Source organism: Artemia sp. Qi Xiang Cuo, chromosome 14 (genome assembly GCF_049724085.1).
Source record: "Artemia sp. Qi Xiang Cuo chromosome 14, ASM4972408v1, whole genome shotgun sequence".
NCBI lineage: Eukaryota > Metazoa > Arthropoda > Branchiopoda > Anostraca > Artemiidae > Artemia > Artemia sp. Qi Xiang Cuo.
This window is the reverse complement of record NC_142807.1, coordinates 7,747,792-7,770,053: the sequence shown is the minus strand read 5'-3', so window position 1 is coordinate 7,770,053 and position 22,262 is coordinate 7,747,792. Positions and strand designations below refer to the sequence as shown.

Here is a 22,262-nt window from a genome sequence, read left to right as displayed (position 1 = left end):
CCGATTTGCCCAATGGCCCGTTCGAAGACACGTCTTTGTAATATGGAGCAAGGTTTGTAAGAATAAGGTCAAGGGTACTCCCGGTCACATGGGTGGGTATCTTGACCACTTGTGACATACCCAGCGTATTAGCAAGCCATTGTTTCTTTGTTTGTATAATGTCTTTTGGGATCTAATTTTAGGTCTGTTGTCACATTCTTGAAGCCCTAAAAGTAAGAACAGCTAGATACAACCTTTTGAAAATACATAATGGCATATACATAGTGGGCCTACACTTTGCAGGGTTTTAAGCATTAAAACTGTGAATAAAGCTGTCATTTCAGGAGTTAAACCAAATTTTCCAAACTAATAGTTATTGGCTTGAAAAATTTACTAAAAGAATGCAGCTAGCAGCCGTAACAGCTAATAGAATAAGCTAACAATTGTGTTTTGCTTTTTTACCGTAAAAGTTTATTATAACTTAAAATCAACAACTGTGCTTTAAAAATAGTTACATCAAAAAGGCAGTGTTTGAATTTTTGCGCCTTCTTCTTAAAAGAAAAGAAATAGCCAGATTTCTAATGCCTTAGACTGCTAAAGGAGTTGAGCCTGTGCTTTCAACTGTATTAAAATAAAGTATGCTTTGCAGTGGTTAAAAGTCATTGTTAGTCATTAGTATATCACTATATTTTTCGTATTTTAGGACTCTCCTGACTAAAATCTGTGTCGTATCCAAGTGTAAATGATAGTATTATGCTTCTCATAATTTGCATTAACTCCATTCATATATCTTTCATGGACTTGCCACAAATTCCGAAAATGGCTGATCTCATCACGGTTTCTGAGGATTCTTTCATTAAAAACGGTAATTCTATACATTTAACTTTTTTGTCGTTAATTGTAACTGCATAGAAAACAAAATGTAACTGCATATATTCTTGGATCTGAGGATTAAGAGCTGAGGGGTGATAAAAATGGCCTATTTGTGCTGCAACACACATTTAAGCTTTTATTTTTAAATTTAGTGAGACAAGTAATCATCCTATAGATAATTTTTCAGTCAGTTTGCAGGTATGATGAACGATATATTACTACCAAAGTAAGGGTAGTACTGGGGCTTCAGAAGGAAATATCAAGTTATAAGACATGTAAGAGAGGAATAAAGTTAGTTGAATTCAGCCATTAAACTTTGTGAGACTATATTTTGTGTTTTATTGTTGGGGAACTAATGCAGAAAACTCCTAATTGATTGGTATTTTTTTTACCTTTAATTGTGTCAATTTTTTGTGATTTTTAATTTTTTGTGATTGGTAAAAATTTTTTTATTCAATATTCATTTTTTTTAATTTAGTATGTTATATTAATTTTACACTTATCCAGCTATTAGTTCTATGACATCAATTTTGTTCTTATGAATTTGGTTTTAGGAATTTAGTTTTATGACTTTCATGCTTTCGTTCGTTCTATGTTTATGAATTTAGTTGAATGTTTCAGGTTTTCTTTTGTTTTATAAAAAAACAGATTTTAGAAATGATTTTTGAAAAAAAAAGAATATACATCTAATTTTATGTATACATATCATGTCTGTATATTTACATTTTTACACGTAATTAAAAAGAAAAGCAGTCAGGTTTGTTTAGTAAGCTTTAGTGTTAAATTTTTCTCTGTCTGTTTAGTTTAAAATTTGTTTTAGAAGCTGAAGACGCTTTACCAGGTGACCTTGAGAAGCCCTTTCCTTTTCCAAACCATCTTTTGTCACCAAAACGTGAATCTGTTCCCTTGCTCAATTTACGTAGCATTTCAGGACCATGTAAATTTGAATACGACACCCAAGAATTGCAGCCCAAATGTCCTAAGAATAAAGGTATATTTGAAACATTGTGTTTTTGTTGATTGAAATGTATTGGATAATATTTTACGGGACAAAAATAGGACAAAGGGGCTTAATCTTATGACAGAAGTTTTGTTTTATCTTATTCCAATGTGCAGGTGTTTGCCAAACCGTTTTTGTAGTCTTTCATGAACATATTAAAATTTTTGTCTTTAAGTAGCCTAGTTTGGCAGGTTTTATTATTTTTCAAAAGGCTTGATAATAAGCCTTAAAACCACATCTCTATATAAATTTGGCAATCCAAATTTAAAGTATATATTTCTCTATAAATTAAGAGACAAATCTGTCTGTTATTTGGATTTCAAGTTGATTTTGAAAGATGCAGACAATTAGCTGTTATGATCTGAATTGCCTACCAGAAATTTTTAGTGTAGAACAGGGATTCTTAAACGTTTTTCATTCTCGACGCCATTTATGATTCTTAGTTTCCTGTCGACACCGTATAAATGCCAAACAAACAGATTAATGAATATTTTTTGATGATTTATTTATTAGGGAATAATATACATGCACATATGAAAAAATATATTACTAGAGTTTGCTTAGAAACATAAAAAACCTAAATTTAAAAGTTGCACAAAAATTCGTAAAATTATTTTTATTATGGTTAAAAATCATATGCCCTATTTTAAATCATAATTGCATTTTTTTTTATAGTAGCCTATACCATAATAAATTTTTTTGTAGTAGCCTATAACATAAATAAAAGGGAATTCTGTGAACTTCTTAGCTCACTCGGATATGTTTGAACTCATGCGTTGAGTGGTAAGTATTAAACTAAAATTCAAAGAGATAAATATGCCTATTTTTTCTTATTCGATAACAAATTATATCTTGGCTGAATACTTGATGCTGCTGGACTTAAGACCTCTTGAACCTTTTTTGGCGATGAAAAATACTGAGATTTAATATATATTAAAGCTGAGAAAGTAACTTAACATAAATATGTAGTGTCTAATGGCAGAAGAACATTTAATGCCATATCAGCGATTGTGGACAGTTCAAGTTCTGATCCAGAATTAAGTCAAGGGCTGTTTTGGAAACCGTGTTTTTATGTTTGAGTCACTCGAAAGCTCAGCAGATTCCTCTTGAGCTTTAATGAGAGCTGATCATCTCACTTAAGCCAATCCAAAACAGCCTATGAATCCAATCCTCCTTTTTGTAATCAATATTTAATATAAAATATGTAGAGAACTGGGTTTCTAGTGCTTTTAAGTGATATACAATAACGATTACAGTAACCACTTTAAAATAGTTCCCCTCGGTTATTAAGTTGTCAACATTGCAATACATTCGAATGATTTTTTTTCTGCCATACCTTACCAAATGTTGATGTTTTCTTTTATAAAAAATTTCAATTTTATCAATTGAAGTAAATATATTACATTTTTTTTGGATATAGGTTGAAATTTTTTAATTTTGCAATGACAAATAACACATCTTGGATGGCCACAAGTCATTTTGAAACCATTTGCAGTTGGTTTTAGAATATTTCAATTCTAGACTTTAATAACTATAATATTCTTAAGCTTCAGCCTCCTAAAAACCATTTTACTTTTGCATGTAATAACAAAGTTGTGTAGTTGGAATCATGGGCGCCCATATGGGGGGGCAGGGGGGGGGGGGCTCCCGCCCCCCCTGGCTGAATGATGTTGCCTTATTTTTATATTTTTTTCTGAGATTTCTATTATATAGTATTAAAAGTGCCAATTAGACAAGGTTTGCCCCCCCTGGAATTCAGCTTATGGGTGCCCATGGTTGGAATCCGTATCCTTAAAGAGATTTGAAAGTAAACGGCTGTTAAGGGCATGGATCTTAATAAAATTTATAATCATAGCAGCATCCTGAAGCATGTTGTTTAATTTTGAGTCTGTTGTGTGCTGCAAGGGCTTCTTGGAGAATAAGGTAGAGAGGGAAAGTTATATGATCATAATGAGCAGCTTGAAAAAATTATTTAAAACCAATATTTATGCCTCATATGTGCATTTTACACCCCATCTTACAACAACAAATTTTTCTTTCCAAACTTTTAGTATTAAAAATTTTTAAACTTTGCAATATAATTATGTTTTTCCCTGTATTATGGTCTTTTATAGCACGAAAAAATAAGAATTCTTCCTCCATGAATCTTTATAAATGTACCTGACATATATTAACAATTGAGCCAATGTAGTTATATCAGTTTTTTCGTCCAACTGAATTGAAAATTTTGGGCTTTCTTAAATTCTTGTAACAATTTGCAATACTTGGTCTTTTTTAATATCAGAAATTCTATTTGAGACAGTGATGTCTGACAAATAATCTTTTGATATTATTGGCATATGAATTCTTCCGGTATTTCTACAATTTTTCTACAAATAGCAGCATGCAGTACAAGATCTTCTCCAATGGTTAACGGCATTTTATTTTTAGCAATACAGTCTGAAACTTCATGTGACATAAGTAAATATTTTCATTAATGGTCATTAATTTCGCAAAGGCTTTATTTTGCTTTATTTAAAGATTTTTACGGTATTTCAAAAAATTATTTTGGTTAATTGGCATAAAAATATGCTTTGATTCAAGATGTATTATTTTTTTTGAAGGTTTCATTCTCTCTGGAGCCTATAATTTATTGATGACCAATCAAAGTGGTTGTTTTACCGTTACAATTTTGAAATGTAAAGCAGAATTGAAGATATCACTCATTATATTTTCTTTTTTGTACATTAGATATTTTTTTCAATACTTTGTTATAAAATATACTTTTTAATACTTTTTCAATACATAGTAAAAGAAAAGATTTGTCATAAAATATACTTTTTAATACTTTTTCAATACGTAATAAAAGAAAAGCTACTTTGCTCTAGAAAATAATTTTCCATTTTTTTTTCTCCTTGCTCATTAAGTGGTCCTAAGAAAAACAAAAATGTAACTGCATATGTTTTTGGATCAAAGGATTAAGATCTGAGGGGTGATAAAAATGGCTTCTTTGTACTACAACACACATTCAAATTCAGATTATTAGCGTTTATTTTTAAATTTGGTGAGACAAGTAATCATCCCGTAGATAGTTTTTCAGTCAATCTTTTCCGTGTGCAGGTGTGATAAACGATATATTACCTAAACAAAAAATCGCGAAGAAAGGAAACGAGGACAATTAACAGCCAGTGAAAAAAATTTTCACTGGCTGTTAATTGTCCTCGTTTCCTTTCTTCGCGATTTTTTGTTTATCATGATTAGCCAGTGTGGTCTCAGAAATTATTTACGATATATTACCTCAAAAGTAGGTTACATCCTGCGGCTTCAAACGGGAATTTCAAGTTATAAGACATGTAAGAGAGGAATAAAGTTAGTTGAAATCTGCCGTTAAAGTTTGGGAGACTATATTTTCTATTTAATTGTTTGGGAACTAATGCAGAAAACCCCATTTGATTGGCATTTTACCTTTAATTATGTCAGTTTTTTGTTATTGTTAAGCTGTAAAATGTTTATTTTTTGTAAAAAAATTTTATTCAATATTCTTTTCTTTTTCAATTCAGTACGTTATCCTAAATTTAAACTTATCCAGCTATTAGTTCTATGCTATGAATTTTGTTTTATGGATTTCAGGTTTTTGTTTTTTCTGTGTTAATGAGTTTTGTTGAATGTTCCAGGTTTTCTTTTGTTTTATAAAAACCAGATTTTAGAAACGATTTGTGAAAAAACGTGAATTTACATCTAATTTTATAAATACATATAATGCCTATATGTTTACATTTTTACACGTAACTACAAATAAAAGCAGTCAGATTTGTTTAGTAAGCTTTATTGTTAAATTTTTCTATGTCTGTTTAATTTAAAATTTGTTTTAGAAGCTGAAGACGCTTTACCAGGTGACATTGAGAAGCCCTTTCCTTTTCCAAACCATCTTTTGTCACCAAAACGTGAAGATGTTCCCCTTCTCAATTTACCTATTATTTCAGTACCATGTAAATTTGAATACAACACCAAGGAATTGCAGCCCAAATGTTCTAACAATGAAGGTATATATGAAATATTGTGTTTTTGTTGATTGAAATGCATTGGATAATATTTTATGGGACAAAAGTAGGACAAAGGGACTGAATCATAAGATAGAACCTTTGTTTTATCTAATTTATTTAATGTACAGGTGTTTGCCAAACCGTTTTTGTGTAGTCCTTCATGAATGTTTTAAATTTTTACCTTAAAGTAGCCTAGTTTGGTATGTTTTATTGTTTTTCAGAAGGCTTCATATTAAGCTTTAAAACTACATCTCTATATAAATTTTACAATCCATATTTATAGTGTATATTTCTCTATAAATTAAGAGGCAAATCTGTCTGTTATTTTGATTTCAGCTTGAATTTATAAGATGCAGACAGTTAGCTGTTATGATCTGATTTGCCTACCAGAATATTTTAGTGTAGAACAGGGCTTCTTAAACGTTTTTCATTCTCGACCCCATTTATGATTCCTAGTTTCCTGGCTACCCCGTATAAATATTAAACAAAAAGATTATTAATATTTTTTAATTTTTCATGTATCAGGTAATAATAGACATGTACATATGAGGCTATATATTACTAAAATTTATTTAGAAACATACAAAATCTAAAATTAAAAATTGCACAAAAAGTTGCTAAATTGCATTTATTATAGTTACAAAAGTTATATACTTTAATTGATTTTGTATGCTTTAACTCGAAGAAAGTAGCTTAATAGAAATATATAGTATGCAATGGCAGAAGAACATTTAACACCATATCAGCGATTGTGGGCAGTTCAAGTTCTGATCCAGAATTCAGTTAAGGACTGTTTTGGAAACTCTAGTTTTAAATTTGAGTCACTCAAAGCTCAGCAGATTTCTCTTGAGCTTTAAGTAACAGGTTAATCTCACTTAAGCCAATATAAAACAGTCTTTGAATCCAAGCTACCTTTTTGCAATCAATATCTAACATAAAACATATACAGAACTATTTTTCTAGTGCTATAAAGTGATAGAAAATATTTTTTACAATAAACGTTTCAGAAAAATTTATCTTGGCCATAAAATGGTCGACACTGGAAAACTTTTCGAATAATTTGTTTTCTACCATACTTACCAAATGTTGATGCTTTCTTTTATAAACTTTTTAATTTTATCATTTGAAGTAAAGATACAGCATTATTTGAAAATAAACGGCTGTTAAGGGCATGATTCTTATTAAAATTTATAACCTTAACAGCATCCTAAGGCACATCGTTTAATTCTGGTGCTATCCTTTTAGCTGCAGGGGCCTCTTGGAAAATAAGGCAGTGAGTAAAAGTTATTTTACCAGAATGAGCAGCTTGAAAAAATGATTTAAAACCAATATTTTTACCCTTCTGTGTATTTTACACCATTTGCACATATTCAACAGCATTTTTTTATTTTCAAACCTTTAGTATTAAAAATTTGTCAACTTTGCAATATAATTATGTTTTTCCCTGTATTATGGTCTTTTATAGCACGAAAATATAACAATTCTTCCTCCACGAATCTTTATAAATGTACTTGACATATATTAACAATTGAGCCAATTTAGTAATTTCATTTGTTTTGTTCAACTGAATTGAAAATTTTGGGCTTTCTTTAATTCTTGTAAGAATTTGGACTAGTTGATCCTTGTTAATATCAGAAATCCTATTCGAGACAGTGTCGTTTGACAAAGAAGTCTTTTGAACACTATATGCGTATTTACTTTCATCTAGTATTTCTACGATTTTTCAACAAATAGCAGCAGGTAATACAAGATCTTCTCGAATGGTGAACGACATTTTTTTTTAGCATTACAGTATGAAACTGCGTGTGACGTTAATAAATATTTTCATTAATGGTCATTAATTTCTCAAAGGATTTTTTTTATTTATTTAATGATTTATACGGTCTTTCAAAATATTATTTGGTTTATTGGCTTGAAAACATGCTTTGATTCAAGATGTATTATTTTTTTTTAAGGTTTCATTCTCTCTGGAGCCTATAATTTATTGCTGATAAATCAAAGTGGTTCATTTCCGTTACAATTTTGAAATTTAAAACAAAATTGAAGAAATCACTCATCATATTTTCTTTTTCGTACATTAAATTTTTTTCAATACTTTGTCCTGCATGAACAGAGTTTGTAGCATTATTTTCTGCGTCAGTACTATTCTTGTATAAGTTGAGCCATTTATCCATGGCTAAAAATTATTATGATCCCAAAATCAAATAAATATATAAAATAACATATTACATATAATAATTGACTAATTAGTGAATAAAAAGAAAAAAAAAATCAACTCTCGTTACGGTGAAACACTGACAATTGATATCACTAAACGACAAAGTGTTGCGAGAAGGTACAAACAATAAATCACAGTCTTGAAATTTGTTAGTGCCAAACGCAATCTTCGACCACATAATCCCGAACGTATTAGAAGAATTGACGAACAAAAGCCTCTCGCTCTCCCTTCCTAGCCTTTCGAACACACAGAGAGTACAGCTTTGTTATGTGAAGTAAAAGTTATTTGATTCAAATGATTTATGGACGTCCGAAGAACATGAGATTTTTTCCCGAAAAAGCAATTCATCCCAAAAAACAAGCCAGACACAATAAAATTAGCCAAGATTGAAGCCAGCAGATAAATTAAAAAGAAATGTCACCATTCACTATCAAAATAAGTCAGTCTGGGGAGAAATAAACCAATATGCCAACACTGCGAGTAGTTCACATTGCTGTCAGTTTTATTAAATCATTGTCTTGCTGAATCAGTATGCGTGCATTCCAAACTTTATTTGAGTGTAGGTTTGTGAGAGTAACTCTGAATAGATAAATCTTAAAACGATCGAAACTTAAATTGAACGTGCAATTCAAGCTTGAAACGAAAAAAAACCACGACAAACAAGAGTTTGGGTTTTGCCTCCTTCTCTCACTGTAAAATTCTAAAACCTACTACGTAATTGGCGCTTTACTGAAAATGTTTCTTGAACATCCTTTGAGAGTGCAATTTTAAAACAATTTTAACTCTGCAAAAAAACACATCTAGATGTTATAAAATCGTCTATATAAATATTAAACAATAAAATCTCTCGTGCCCCAAGAATTTTGCTATTTGACCCCATTTGGGGTCGCAACCCATAGTTTAAAAAGGCCTTGTATAAAATATTAATGTACAGAAAATACTAGATTCAAGCAAAAATACAGAATGTATTTTGTGCGGATGAAATCAAAGTCTTTTTTTTGCTCTTTTTTGTCAAAGTTTTTTTTTTCGAAGATTTATAATATAGACCATTATTGAAGTGGTTTGGTCCGGATTAGCACAAAACTTTCCAGTTTCTCTCGTATGCAATTTTTTTAAAGATAGTGAGGTATATTTCCTATTTTTTAAATAAACAACTTGCGATGACTTTCAATCTGCATGATTTAAAGCACAAAATAGGCCTATAAAAAATACTTAAAACGCACGGAAAATGTGAAATTGATATGTAGTCCCTTATGATATCTGGGAATATTTCTCGTCTACGCTGTTATTACGAAAGTAAGGAGTAATGTTGAACCCCAAAATAAGCAGACAAAACATGTGACACCAAACACCCTAAAGAAGGTGTGCTTTTCCTTCTGTTGTCTTTGGGAGAAATTTATTTTTACTATTAAACATGGCAACACTGACGAAAATAGGATTTTGCCCAAAAACTTTTTAGTTTGAAGAACTCCCTCCCTCCCTACAAAAAAAAAGCAACTTAGAAACCTGTGATTTTCAGGTATGAATAGACCTAAGAATGGTCCAAAAGGGTGAATATTTAATTTGAAGTTGAACTTGTTGGAATTGTCCATTATGGAAAATTATATAGTTATTAATATATAAATATATTTATTATATTTTGTCAAAGATTCAAAGATTATTATACTTCAAATATTCAGTTTAATTTTATTAGTTCTTGCCAAAGCTGTTAGTTTGTTTTGGAATAAAAATTCCTTTTGAAATGGGGAATTTTGAAAAACTTGAAACTTAAACAAATAAATAAATTTTATTACGAGGAAAGCTTTAATTGAATATGCAAAATATATTTCGCTTTTGAAGTATAAATCAAACTTCAAACGGACAGAAATTAAATAAACAATCATAACAAACAAAAACAAGCGAATCTTAAAACAAGCGAAACTTAAATTGAATAAGCAAATCAAGCTTAAAACGAACAAAAAATATTTTGCTATTGAGGCATAAATGAAACCCAAAACAAACAGAAATTAGATAAACAATCAAAGGAAACAAACATATAATAGGTTCTAATATAAATGAATAAATAAATCTTCAAACGAGTGAAACTTAATTGAATGTGCAAATCAAGCTTGAAATTAACGAAAATCATCACAAATAAGAGTTTGGGTTTTGCCTCCTTCTCTCACTGGAAAAGTTCAAAACATACTGGTTAATTGACGCTTTTCATGTTTTTTTTTTACTCTGTAGACTTTCGAAACATTTTGAAAGATATTGTTTTCGTTTTTTTTTTTAGTTTTGATTTTTGTGTTATTCGGTTTTAGTTTTTTTTAACTGTAGACTTCTAAATTTTTAAGTCACTTTTCACCACATGTGCCTAGGCTGCACTTACAGGGAAATGCGTCCCTAGTTGTTTCAAAGGATCCATCTACGAGCGGTTTCTCAATTGTACCTGCATCAAAATCTGATGGAAAAGGCTCAAAAAATCAGGAAACAGGTTTGAAAATTCGCCTTCAAAGTAAAAAGTATGGAAAATTGGAAAGATATCAAAGAACTCGTAAAGAAAAAAAGATACATAAATGTAAGGTAGGTGACAAGACCTTTTCTCAGTTGTACAATTTGAACCAGCACCAAAGAGTGCATGCGGGTGAGAAACCGTTTAAGTGTGATGTTTGTGATAAAACTTTTTCTACAGTATCAAATTTGAACCGGCACCAAAGAGTACATACGGGTGAGAAACCATTTAAGTGTGATATTTGTGATAAAACCTTTTCTACAGCATCATATTTGAACCGGCACTAAAGAATGCATACGGATGAGAAACCGTTTAAGTGTGACGTTTGTGATAAAACCTTTTCTACAGAATTACATTTGAACCGGCACCAAAAAGTGCATGCGGCTGAAAAACTGTTTAAGTGTGATGTTTGTGATAAAACGTTTTCTCAGTCATCGAATTTGAACCAGTACCAAAGAGTACATACGGGTGAGAAAAAATTGAGGGAACCTTTTTTTGTTTGGTTTTATTAAGTCCAATTGCTGGTTATTCAGAATCCCTTATAATTTGTTTGGATTTACGAGCCCCCCCCCTCTTATTTCAAGGCATTATTCAAAACTTGCTGATTTTATTGGGACTTTTTCTGAACAACATTGTTTGCCATTAAGAATCAACTCTTGGTATGCAATAATTAAAAATAAATCCCAAGATCAGAAATCTTTTATATGTAAGCTAGGGTCATGTACAGACATTTTGAGAGAAAAGACAATGTAGTTAATTTGAATACCAGTCCAAGAAGATTCAATATAGGAACATTTTCGTAAACAAATGTAGCGTCTCAGTAAGAGGGGGAGAAGTTTCCAATTTGTTGTAAACTTTATTGATTCATAATTATTCCATTAGGTCAAAGGCATAAAATTACTAAAGCTCCAATTAATCCTTAAAAACCTTGTTTTATTTACTTGGAAACTGTTTGTTTCACCTACTATACCTGTAATCTGAAAACAATTCCGTCACTATGTACACATTAACACTCTGAGAAACAGCAGAACTGGGCTTTGAATTAAAATTAGAATGTTTAAACCCACAGTAACACCTCTTGCTCTCAGATATATTTCATTATAAAGTTGACGAAGGATTAGTTTTAGCTCTTCCAGAGAATCGAGTATTGTAAGTGTTTGTTTAACTGATCGTAATAAACGTTTTACTGGTTGCCGAAAATTGGCCGTTTTGGTCGTTTTTCTTGGGCCAAACAAAAAGCCGGATGTTTTCAAATTGATTTGCTGAGATTACTGTGGCTGTAAAAAGAAATTAGAATTGATACTTTTATTTATTGGTTTTGAATTTGTGGCCAAATAAATTTGAGAAAAATATCATCAATTTCCAACTTCAAACTATGTACCCAGTTTCCAATTGAATATGTTACACTAGCAAAATTTTTATTTTTTCCAAGAGTATGAATCAGACACTGGGTCTTAAATAATATGTATGTAATTTACTGCTTTGTATAAAATGTTTTGGCCCTAGGGATCCTTAAACAGTTTCTAATACAAGTTACCTAGACATACGTTCAAAGTTTCAATAAAGTATACACCTCTGACAACTCTTTTTTTTCTGCAAGTAATTAAATTTTCTTTTTGATACTAGCCATTTTTATAAGTTGGGGAAGTTTCCTCGAAATGTTTTTTGAAAGAATAAAAAATGACGAGAATAGTCGTGAGATCCTCAATTCAAGAGTATAAAGCAAGTCTACCTTTCGTCAAATGTTTATTTATGAATCGTTCTATACAAAATAAGTGAGTTCCCAAAGAGTTATTGACACATATTTTTTGTTTCGGCTTCTTTGATTTTCACAATAAATTTCTGAAATGATCTGTTTTAACTGCCACAATGGACCAAGATGTGATGAATAGTATTTGAGGTGGCCTAGTTGGAGCCTTGGGACCTCTCCCCGGAGGCTGTATGGTACCCGATATATTCAATTATACATTTTCCCTATTTTGGCTTTTTGATTTGTCATGCAAAGTATGTTCCCAAAGTCAACTAAACATTCAAAATTAAGCCATGACTACCAAAACTGCACAACTTTACATGGAGGTCGTTTTCAGCTGAATTGGAATTTCTCTTTTGTTCTAATTTACTAAGATAAATTGGGAGTGCTGGTTTTCATTATTAATTTAGAAAAAATACATTTTTTGTGTCCTTAATGTTTTAAATTTAGCAAGTTTTAGAATATACAAACTTGCCAAGTCTCCATTTTAGAATCGGATCTTCCCGAGTAGGGCTCTATCCCAAGTGCAATAGATTTGTAAAGAAGAAAAATTACCCTTACAAAGAATAATCTTAGTTTTTATTAACTATCAAAGGCAGCGCAATAGCACTGGCTAATTAAAGAACGATGTTGGCACAATTTTTTTTTTCTTTTTTTAGACCAGGGCATTTGTATCGAAGAAGTTGTCGTAGAAACTTAGAAAAGGGCTTATTCGATTGGAAATTGGAAGGGCTTGTGCCCTTTTGAATAGTCAAAAGTGATTGGAAGGCAACTAGCACCCCTTCCACGCCCAACATTTCCCCACACACATGCAATCAAAATTTTGAGATAGCCATTTTGTTCAACGTAGTTTGAAGATCTGGAAATTATATCTTTGAAAAGGACACTTCCCCCACAGCCCTCAGGGCAAGGGTTTTAAGTTATGCCCTGGGGGTATATAAGGTTTTTATAAAAAGTGTTGTTGTAAAAACTTCAAAAAGGGCTCATTCTATTGAAAATTCAAACGGCTAGTGCCCCTTTTAATATTCGAAAGTGATTGGAGGGCAACTAACCCCCCTCTCACGCCCACAATTTCCCCAGACACAACCAAACAGAATTTTGATATAGCCATTCTTTTCAACGTAGTTGAAAGTTCTGGAAATTAGGTCTTGGAAGATGACAACCCCCTCCACCCACAGCCTTCATGGCAAGGGTTGTAAGTTATGTCTTGGTGGCATATAAGGCTTTTATAGAAAGTGTTGTCGAAGAAAACTTCATAAATGGCTCATTTAATCGGAAATTGAAAGGGCTAGTGTCTTTTTTAATAGTCGAAAGTGATTGCAACTAGCCCCTCTCTCATGCCCACCATTTCCTCAGAAAAACTCAATCAAAATTTTGAGATATTCATTTTGTTTAACGTAGTTGAAAGTTGTAAAACTTAGGTCTTTGACGATGACAACACCCCCCCCCTCCTCCAGAGCCCTCAGGGTAAGGGTTGTAAGTTATGCCCTAGGGGTATATAAAGTTTTTATAGAAAGGGTTGTTGTAGAAACTTCAGAGGGCTCATTCGATTGGAAATTGAAAGGGCTAGTGTAATTTTTAACAGTAGTAAGTGATTGAACGGTAATTAAACCCCCTCCAACGCCCAACATTTCCCCAAATACATTCAATTAAAATTTTGAGATGGCCAATTTGTTCAACGTAGTTTGAAATTCTGGAAATTAGGTCATTGAGGACGAAACAAGGGTTGTTAGTTATGCCCTGCGGGCATATAGGGTTTATAGAAAGTGATGTCGTAGATACTTTGAAAAAGGCTCATTCGCTTAGAAATTGAAAGGGCTAGTGCCCTTTTTATTAGTCGAAAATGATTGGAGGGTAACTAAACGCATTCTCACGCCCACCATTTCCCCAACACATCCAATCAAAATTTTGATATTGCTATTTAGTTCAACGTAGGTGAAAGTTCTGGAAATTATGTCTTTAAGGATGACAAACCCCCTACACCCCTCAGGGCAAGGGTTTTAAGTTATGCCCTGGGGACATATAAGGTTTTCATAGAAAGTGTTGTTCAAGAAAATTCAAAAAGGGCTCATTCGATTGGAGATTGAAAGGGCTAGTGCCCTTTTTAATAGCTGAAAGTGATTGGAGGGCAACTAACCCCTCTCTCACGCCCACCATTTCCCCGAACACATTCAATCAAAATTTTGAGATATCTATTTTGTTCAACGTAGTTGAAAGTTCTGAAACTTAGGTCTTTGACGATGACAACACCCCCCCCCTCCTCCAGAGCCCTCAGGGTAAGGGTTGTAAGTTATGCCCTGGGGGTATATAAAGTTTTTATAGAAAGGGTTGTTGTAGAAACTTCAGAGGGCTCATTCGATTGGAAATTGAAAGGGCTAGTGTAATTTTTAACAGTAGTAAGTGATTGAAGGGTAATTAAACCCCCTCCAACGCCCACCATTTCCCCAAATACATTCAATTAAAATTTTGAGATGCCCAATTTGTTCAACGTAGTTTAAAATTCTGGAAATTAGGTCATTGAGGACGAAACAAGGGTTGTTAGTTATGCCCTGCGGGCATATAGGGTTTATAGAAAGTGATGTCGTAGATACTTTGAAAAAGGCTCATTCGATTAGAAATTGAAAGGGCTAGTGCCCTTTTTAATACTCGAAAGTGAATGGAGGGGAACTAACCTCTTTCTCACGCCCACCATTTCCCCCAACACATCCAATCAAAATTTTGAGATTGCTATTTTGTTCAATGTAGTTGAAAATTCTGGAAATAATGTCTTTAAGGATGACAACCCCCCCCCACCCCCCTCAGGGCAAGGGGTGGAAGTTATGCCCTAGGGACATATAAGGTTTTCATAGAAAGTGTTGTTGAAGAAACTTCAAAAAGGGCTCATTCGATTGGAGATTGAAAGGGCTAGTGCCCTTTTTATTAGCTGAAAGGGACTGGAGGGCAACTAACCCTCCTCTCACGCTCACCATTCCCCCGAACACATTCAATCAAATTTAGAGATAGGCATTTTGTTCAACGTAGTTTAAAGTTCTGAAAACTAGGTCCTTGAGGACCACAGCCTACAGGGCAGGGGTTGCAAGCTATGCCCTAGGGCCATATAAGGTTTTTTAGAAAGTTTTGTTGTAGAAACTTCAAAAAGGGCTCACTCGATTGGAAATTGAAAGGGCTAGTGCCCTTTTTAATAGTCGAAAGAGATTGGAGGGCAACTAACCCCCCTTTCATGCCCACCATTTGCCCGAACATATTCAATCTACATTTTGAGATAGCCATCTTGTTCAACGTAGTTGAAAGGTCTGGACATTATGTGTTTGAGGATGACAGACCTCCCACAGCCTCCAGGGCAAAGGTTTTAAGTTTTGGCCTGGGGGGAAATAAGGTTTTTTATTGAAAGCGTTGTCGTAGAAGCTTCAAAAACAGCTCGTTCAATTGAAAATTTAAAGTGCTAGTGCCTTTATTAATAGTCAAAAGTGGTCGGAGGATGAATGTCCCCCTCCTACGCCCATCATTTCCCCAAAAACTTCCAATTAACATTTTGATATAGCGATTTTGTTGAATGTAGTTGAAGGGTCCGGAAATTATGTCTTTGTGTATGATAACCCCCCCCCCCTCCTCCACAGCACAAGTTTGTAAGTTATGCCCTGGGAGCATATAAGGTTTCTATAGAAAGCCTTGTTGGAAAAACTTCAAAAAGGTGTCATTCGATTGAAAATTGAGATGGCTATTGCCTTTTTTAATAGTCGAAAAAATTGGAGGAAGTATCCCCCCCCCCGCCTACACCCATCATTTCCCCCAACATTCCGATCAACATTTTAATATGACCATTTTGTTCAACGTAGTTGAAAGGGCTGGAAATTATGTCTTTCAGGATGGCAACCCTCCCCCCATAGCCCTCAGGACTAAGATCGTAAGCTATGCCCTTGGGGTATATACCGTTTTTATAGAAAGTTTTCTCTTAGAAGCTTCAAAAAGGGTTTATTCGATTGAAAACTGAGAGGACTAGTTCCTTTCTTATTAGTCGAAAGTGGTGGGGGAGCAAATACCACCCTCCACGCCCATCGTTTCCCCAAACACTTCCAATCAAAATTGTGAGATAACCATTTTGTTCAACGTATTTGAAAGGTCTGGAAATCTTGTCTTTAAGTATAATAAATCCCCCCAGCCCTCGGGGCAAGGGATGTAAGTTATGCCCTGGGGGCATATATGGTTTGTATGGAAAGCAGGGTCATATAAACTTCGGAGGGGGTTCACTGAATTGGTAATCAGACCCTCTAGTGCTCTTTTTAAGAGTTAAAGTAATCGGAGGGCAGCTCCCCCCCCCCCCTACACACACTGCGTATTGTCCCGAAATGCATCTATTAGAAATTTTGAGATAGCCATTCTATTCAAAATAGTCTAAACATCATATAAAAAGGCCTTTGGGGTTGAAGCGAACCCCAAAGATTAGGGGCAAGGATTGTAAATTATGCCCAGGGTGCATAACGAACAGAAATTATTTTTTTTTAAACTTGTTCCACAAAATAAAATTTTCAAAAAAAGTAAAGAACTTCATTAAAACAAAAATGAACAAAACTAGAATCAAATAATCTACCAAGCCCAAAACTACCACAAATAAGTATCAATTAATAAATGAAACCCAAAACAAACAGAAATTAAAAAAAATAGTTGAGTCGAACTCAAAACGAGCAGAGACTAATATGAGTAGGGTTCTAAAACCCTACGCTTTCTAAAAGCCAGAATATAATTTGTACTTTAATGGAGAAAATTCTTTTAAATATTTTCATTTTTATAACTTTAAGAAATAAAAAATTAATTAAGATTTTAAGAAATAAATATCAGCATATGTATTTTAAATTGACAATGCACATTTTTTTTTTCAGTAAAGTACAAATTATATTTTAGCTTTTAGAAAGCATAGGGTTTTAAAACCCTACTCATATTAATTTCTGCTTGTTTTGAGTTTGATTCTGTTATTTATTTTAAGTTCAGTTTTTTTTGGTTTCATTTAGTTGTTGATTCTGATTTGTGGTAGTTGTGTGTTTGGTAGATTATTTGATTCTATTTTTGTTCATTTATGGTTGAATGGAGTTCTTTACTTTTTTTTAAACTTATATTGTGCAAAAAGTTTTTTTTAATTAATAAAAGAAAACACCAACAATAAAAAAAAAATCATACAGTCATAAAATCTTATTACAATACCATCAAGATTCAATAAAATATAAATTCTTTCAATCAGAGCCGGATAAAGGCGATTGGGTCCAATCGGGCCCTGCGTTTGGAAAAGCCCCACGCTGCCATCAAAATAAACTCTATTTTTTCGAAATTGTTAAATATTCTTAATAATTCTTGTAAACTTTTCTCCTAGAGAGTGATAATTTTTCCAGGATTAATTAAAAAAAACTTTCCGAAAAATAAGTTTCTCAAAAAAAGTAAAGGCCATTTTAAAATTTAAGCTCAGCAGATACAAATACCTGTTAAAATTTAAACTCAAAACGACAAGAAATTAATATTGAAGAATAAATAAATCCCAGAACGAACAGAAATTAAATAAACGATCATATGAAAATACATACAACAAGTAATAATATAAATGAATAAATAGATCTTAAAGCGAGTAATGTTTAGATTGAATATGAAAATCAAGCTTAAAATTAAAAAAAATTATTTTGCTATTGAAGTATAAATGAAACTTAAAACGACAAGAAATTAAATAAACAATCAATGCAAACATACCTACAATAGATATTAATGTAAATTAATAAAGAAATCTTAAAACGAGTGAAACTTAAATTGAATATGCAAATCAAGCTTGAAACGAACAAAAATTGCTACAAAAAAAAGTTTGGGTATCGCCTCCTTCTCTCAATATAAAAGTCTAAAACCTACTGGGTTATTGGGCCTTTATTGAAAACTAACTCTATGTAAAGAATTCTCTTTTGTACTTAATGTTGAAAACAAACATTCAAACTGGTGTAACATTTCGGACTGATTATATTTGAGCAGTTAGAATCATCCTTCATCAAATGTTAATCATATTTGTTAATCTGTTTCTAAAGTTGTTCAAGACGAATATAGTTTCACTACAAACAAGAGTTTTGATACTACCCCCTTCCTTAATTGTAAATAAAAACTACTGCGTCATTGGCGCTCCACTGAAAACGAATTGTATTTCAAATATTTTCTTTTCCAATTCTTACAGCATTGAAAATAAAAATAAAATTAGAATGAAATAAATTCGTGAACTGATGGATCTTTCAACAAATAATATCATTATATATCATTATATATCAAATATTCAATTTGATATTGTGTATACTTTCCAAGACTGTATATAGTTTTCAGTAAAATGCCAATGATGCAGTAGGTTTTAGACTTTTACAGTGAGAGAAGGAGGCGATACCCAAACTCTTGTTTGTAGTTTTTTTTGTTCGTTTCAAGCTTGATTTGCATATTCAATTCAAGTTTCACTCGTTTTAAGATTTATTTATTCATTTACATAAATATCTATTGTATGTTTGTTTGAATTGATTGTTTATTTAATTTCTGTTCGTTTTAAGTTTCATTTATACTTCAATAGCAAAATATTTTTTTTCCATTTTAAGCTTGATTTTCATGTTCAATCTAAGCATCACTCGCTTTAAGATCTATTTATTCATTTATATTATTACTTGTTGTCTGGTTTTCCCTATGATTGTTTATTTAATTTCTGTTCGTTTTGGGTTTTATTTATTCTTTAACAGTAATTTCTGATCGTTTTGAGTTTGAATTTTAATAGGTACTTGTATCTGCTGAGCTTAAGTTTAAAATGGCCTTTAATTTTCTTTGAAAAACTTTTTTTCGGAAAGTTTTTTTTAATTAATTCTTGTTCGTTTTCGATTGCAAAAAGTTTCAAGTTTTTAAAAATTCCTTATTTCAAAATCAAACTTTTGAGAAAAAAAAATCAAATCTTCATCTAAGTATCAAAACTTGTACCAAAGTAAGAATATCAAAGTGAAAAAAGTTTGCCCCTTTGAAATGAGCCCCCTTTGAAGCTTATTCGACGACCCTTTCTATATGAAGTGCGTCTGGGAAAAAAATAAATGGAGTTTGGAGGGAGGATAGCTGCCCTCCGATCACCTTCTACTTTAAAAAATGAATTGCAACTTTCAGTTTCCTCTATTTAGTTTATACGAGCATCCCTTCCATAACAACCATATATGCCCCCAGGGCATAACTTATAACGCCTACCCTCGTGCCCTGGGGGGGGCTGTGTTGACACAGGAGTTTTTTTTATCTGAACTTTGAACTATTTTTAACAAAATGTATATCTCGAAATGTTTATCTTAAGTATTTAGGGCGTGGATGGGGGGGGGGGGAGCTAGTTGCCCTCCAATCTCTTTTGACTCTTAAAACGTAAACGAGAACTTTCAATTTCTAATCACATGAACCCTCTCCGAAGTCTATACAAGCTTCCGTTCTATAAAAACGATATATGCCCCCACAGCATTACTTACAACACCTAGAATTATTTTTAATTAAATGATATTTAAAAATTTTTATCGGATAGGGTAAAAAGAGTGTGTGGAAAAAAGGGTGTGTGGGGGGAGGGTAGTTGCCCTCGGATATCTTTTGACTCTTAAAAAGTGAAATAAAACTTTCAATTTCCCATCAAATGAGTCCTACAAGCTTCCGTTCTATAAAAACGATATATGCCCCAACAGCATTACTTACAACACCTGGAATTATTTTTAATTAAATGGCTATTTAAAAATTTATCGGATAGGGTAAAAAGGCTTGGGGAAAAAGGGTGTGTGGGGGGGTAGTTGCTCTCTGATATCTTTTGACTCATAAAAATTGAACTAGAAATTTCAATTTCCAATCAAATGAGCCCTCTCTGAAGTCTATACGAGCATCCCTTTCATAAGAAACATATACGCCACCAGAACAACACTTCCAACGCCTACCCCCCGGCCCTGGGGGGTTGTGTTGACACCAGAGTTTTTGTTATCTAATTTTTTAACAATTTTTAAAAAAACTGGCAAAATTTGTAGCGGATCTCAAAATTTGTAGCGGATAGGTTTGGGAGAAAAGGGCATGGGGGGCTAGTTGCCCTTAAATCTCTTGACTCTTAAAAACTCAACTAGAACTTCAAATTTCCAATCAAATGAGCCCTCTATGAAGGTTATATGAGTATCCCTTTCATAAGAACCATGCATGCCCTTGGGGCATAACTTAGAACGCCTTCTTCCGGGCCCTGGGGGGCTGTATGGACACTGGAGTTTTTTTTATCCGACCTTTGTTCTATTTTTTTTTTTTAATGTCTATCTCAAAATTTTCATCAGATGGGTTTTGAAAAAGAAGGCGTAGGGGGAGGGGGGCTAGATGCCCTCAGACTTCTTTTGAATCTTAAAAAGTGAATTCAAACTTTCAATTTCCAATAGATTGTGTCATCTCTGCAGTTTACACGACCATCCTTTTCATAAGAATCATATATACCTCAGGGCACAACATACAACACCTGCCCCCGGGCCCTGGTGGGTTGTGTTGGCACCCAATTTTTTGTTATCTAAGTTTTGAACAATTTTTAATTTAATGGCTATCTCAAAATTTTCATCGGATACATTTGGGAAAAGTGGGCATGGGGGCCTGCAATCTCTTTTGGCTCTCAAAAACTGAACTAGAACTTTCAATTTCCAATCAAATTAGCCCTCTCTGAAGTTTTTACGAGCATCCTTTCCATAAGAACCATATATTCCCCCAGGGCATAACTTACAACGCCTGCCTTCAGGCCATGGGGGGCTGTGTCGACCCCGGAGTTTTTGCTATATGGCCATTGAACTATTTTTTAAAAAAAAATTTTATTTCAAATTTCTTATCAGATGGGTTTGAGAAAAAAAGGTGTGGAGGGGGGAGGGCTAGGTGCCCTCCAATATCTTTTGACTCTTAAAAAGTGAACTAGAACTTTCAATTACCAAAAAAATGAGCCCTATTAGAAGCTTATACGAGCATCCCTTCCATAAGAACCATATATACCCCAGGGCATAACTTACAGCGCCTGCCCCCGGGTCCTGGGGGGTTGTGTCGACGCCAAGTTTTGTTATCTAACTTTGGAACAATTTTTAACTTAATTGTTATCTCAAAATTTTTATCGGATACATTCGGGAAAAATGGGCGTGGGGGCCTCCAATCTCTTTTAGCTCTCAAAAAATGAACTAGAACTTCCGATTTCCTATTGAATTAGCCCTCTCTGAAGTTTTTACGAGCATCCCTTCCATAAGAACCATATATTCCCCTAGGGCATAACTTACAACGCCTGCCTTTGGGCCCCGGCGGGGGTGTGTTACCCCGTAGTTTTCGTTATATAGTCTTTCAACTATTTTGAAAAAAAATTGCTATTTCAAATTTCTTATCAGATGGGTTTGAGAAAAACAGTTTGGAGCGGGGGGGGGGCTAGGTGCCCTCCAATCTCTTTTGACTCTTAAAAAGTGAACTATAACTTTCAAGTTCCAATCAAATGAGCCCCCTTTGAAGTTTATCAGAGCATCCCTTCCATAAGAACCATATATGTCCCCAGGGCATAATTTAAAACGCCTGCCCCCAGGCCCTGGGGGGTTATGTTAGCGTCGGAGGTCTTGTTATATGATTTTTGAACTGTTTCTAACAAAATGTCTATCTCAAAATTGTTCTCGGAGGCGTTTGGGAGAAAAGGGCGGGGGGCTGGGTACCCTCCAATATCTATTGACACTTAAAAAGTGAACTAGAACTTTCAATTTCCAATCAAATGAGCCTTCTATGAAGTTTATACGAGCATCTCTTTCATAAGAACCATACATGCTCTTAGAGCATAACTTAGAACGCCTTCTTCCGGGTCCTGGGGGGTTGTATGGACACCGGAGTTTTTTTTTTATCCGACCTTTGAACTAATTTTTTTTTTTAAAAAAATATCTACCTCA

The 22,262-nt window shown here is 33.2% G+C and overlaps 1 protein-coding gene across 1 annotated transcript in view; it reads left to right on the top strand.

Annotated features, from left to right (window-relative positions):
• Nucleotides 1-687: 687 nt before the first annotated feature.
• LOC148944083 (uncharacterized) overlaps nt 688-22,262 on the top strand; it is a 215,533-nt gene continuing 193,958 nt past the window's right edge. Inside the window, exon 1 of the mRNA XM_089100793.1 lies at nt 688-844. Coding sequence (XP_088956919.1) covers nt 733-844 — 112 coding nt within the window. The 5' untranslated portion in view covers nt 688-732. The remainder of the gene's footprint in view (nt 845-22,262) is intronic.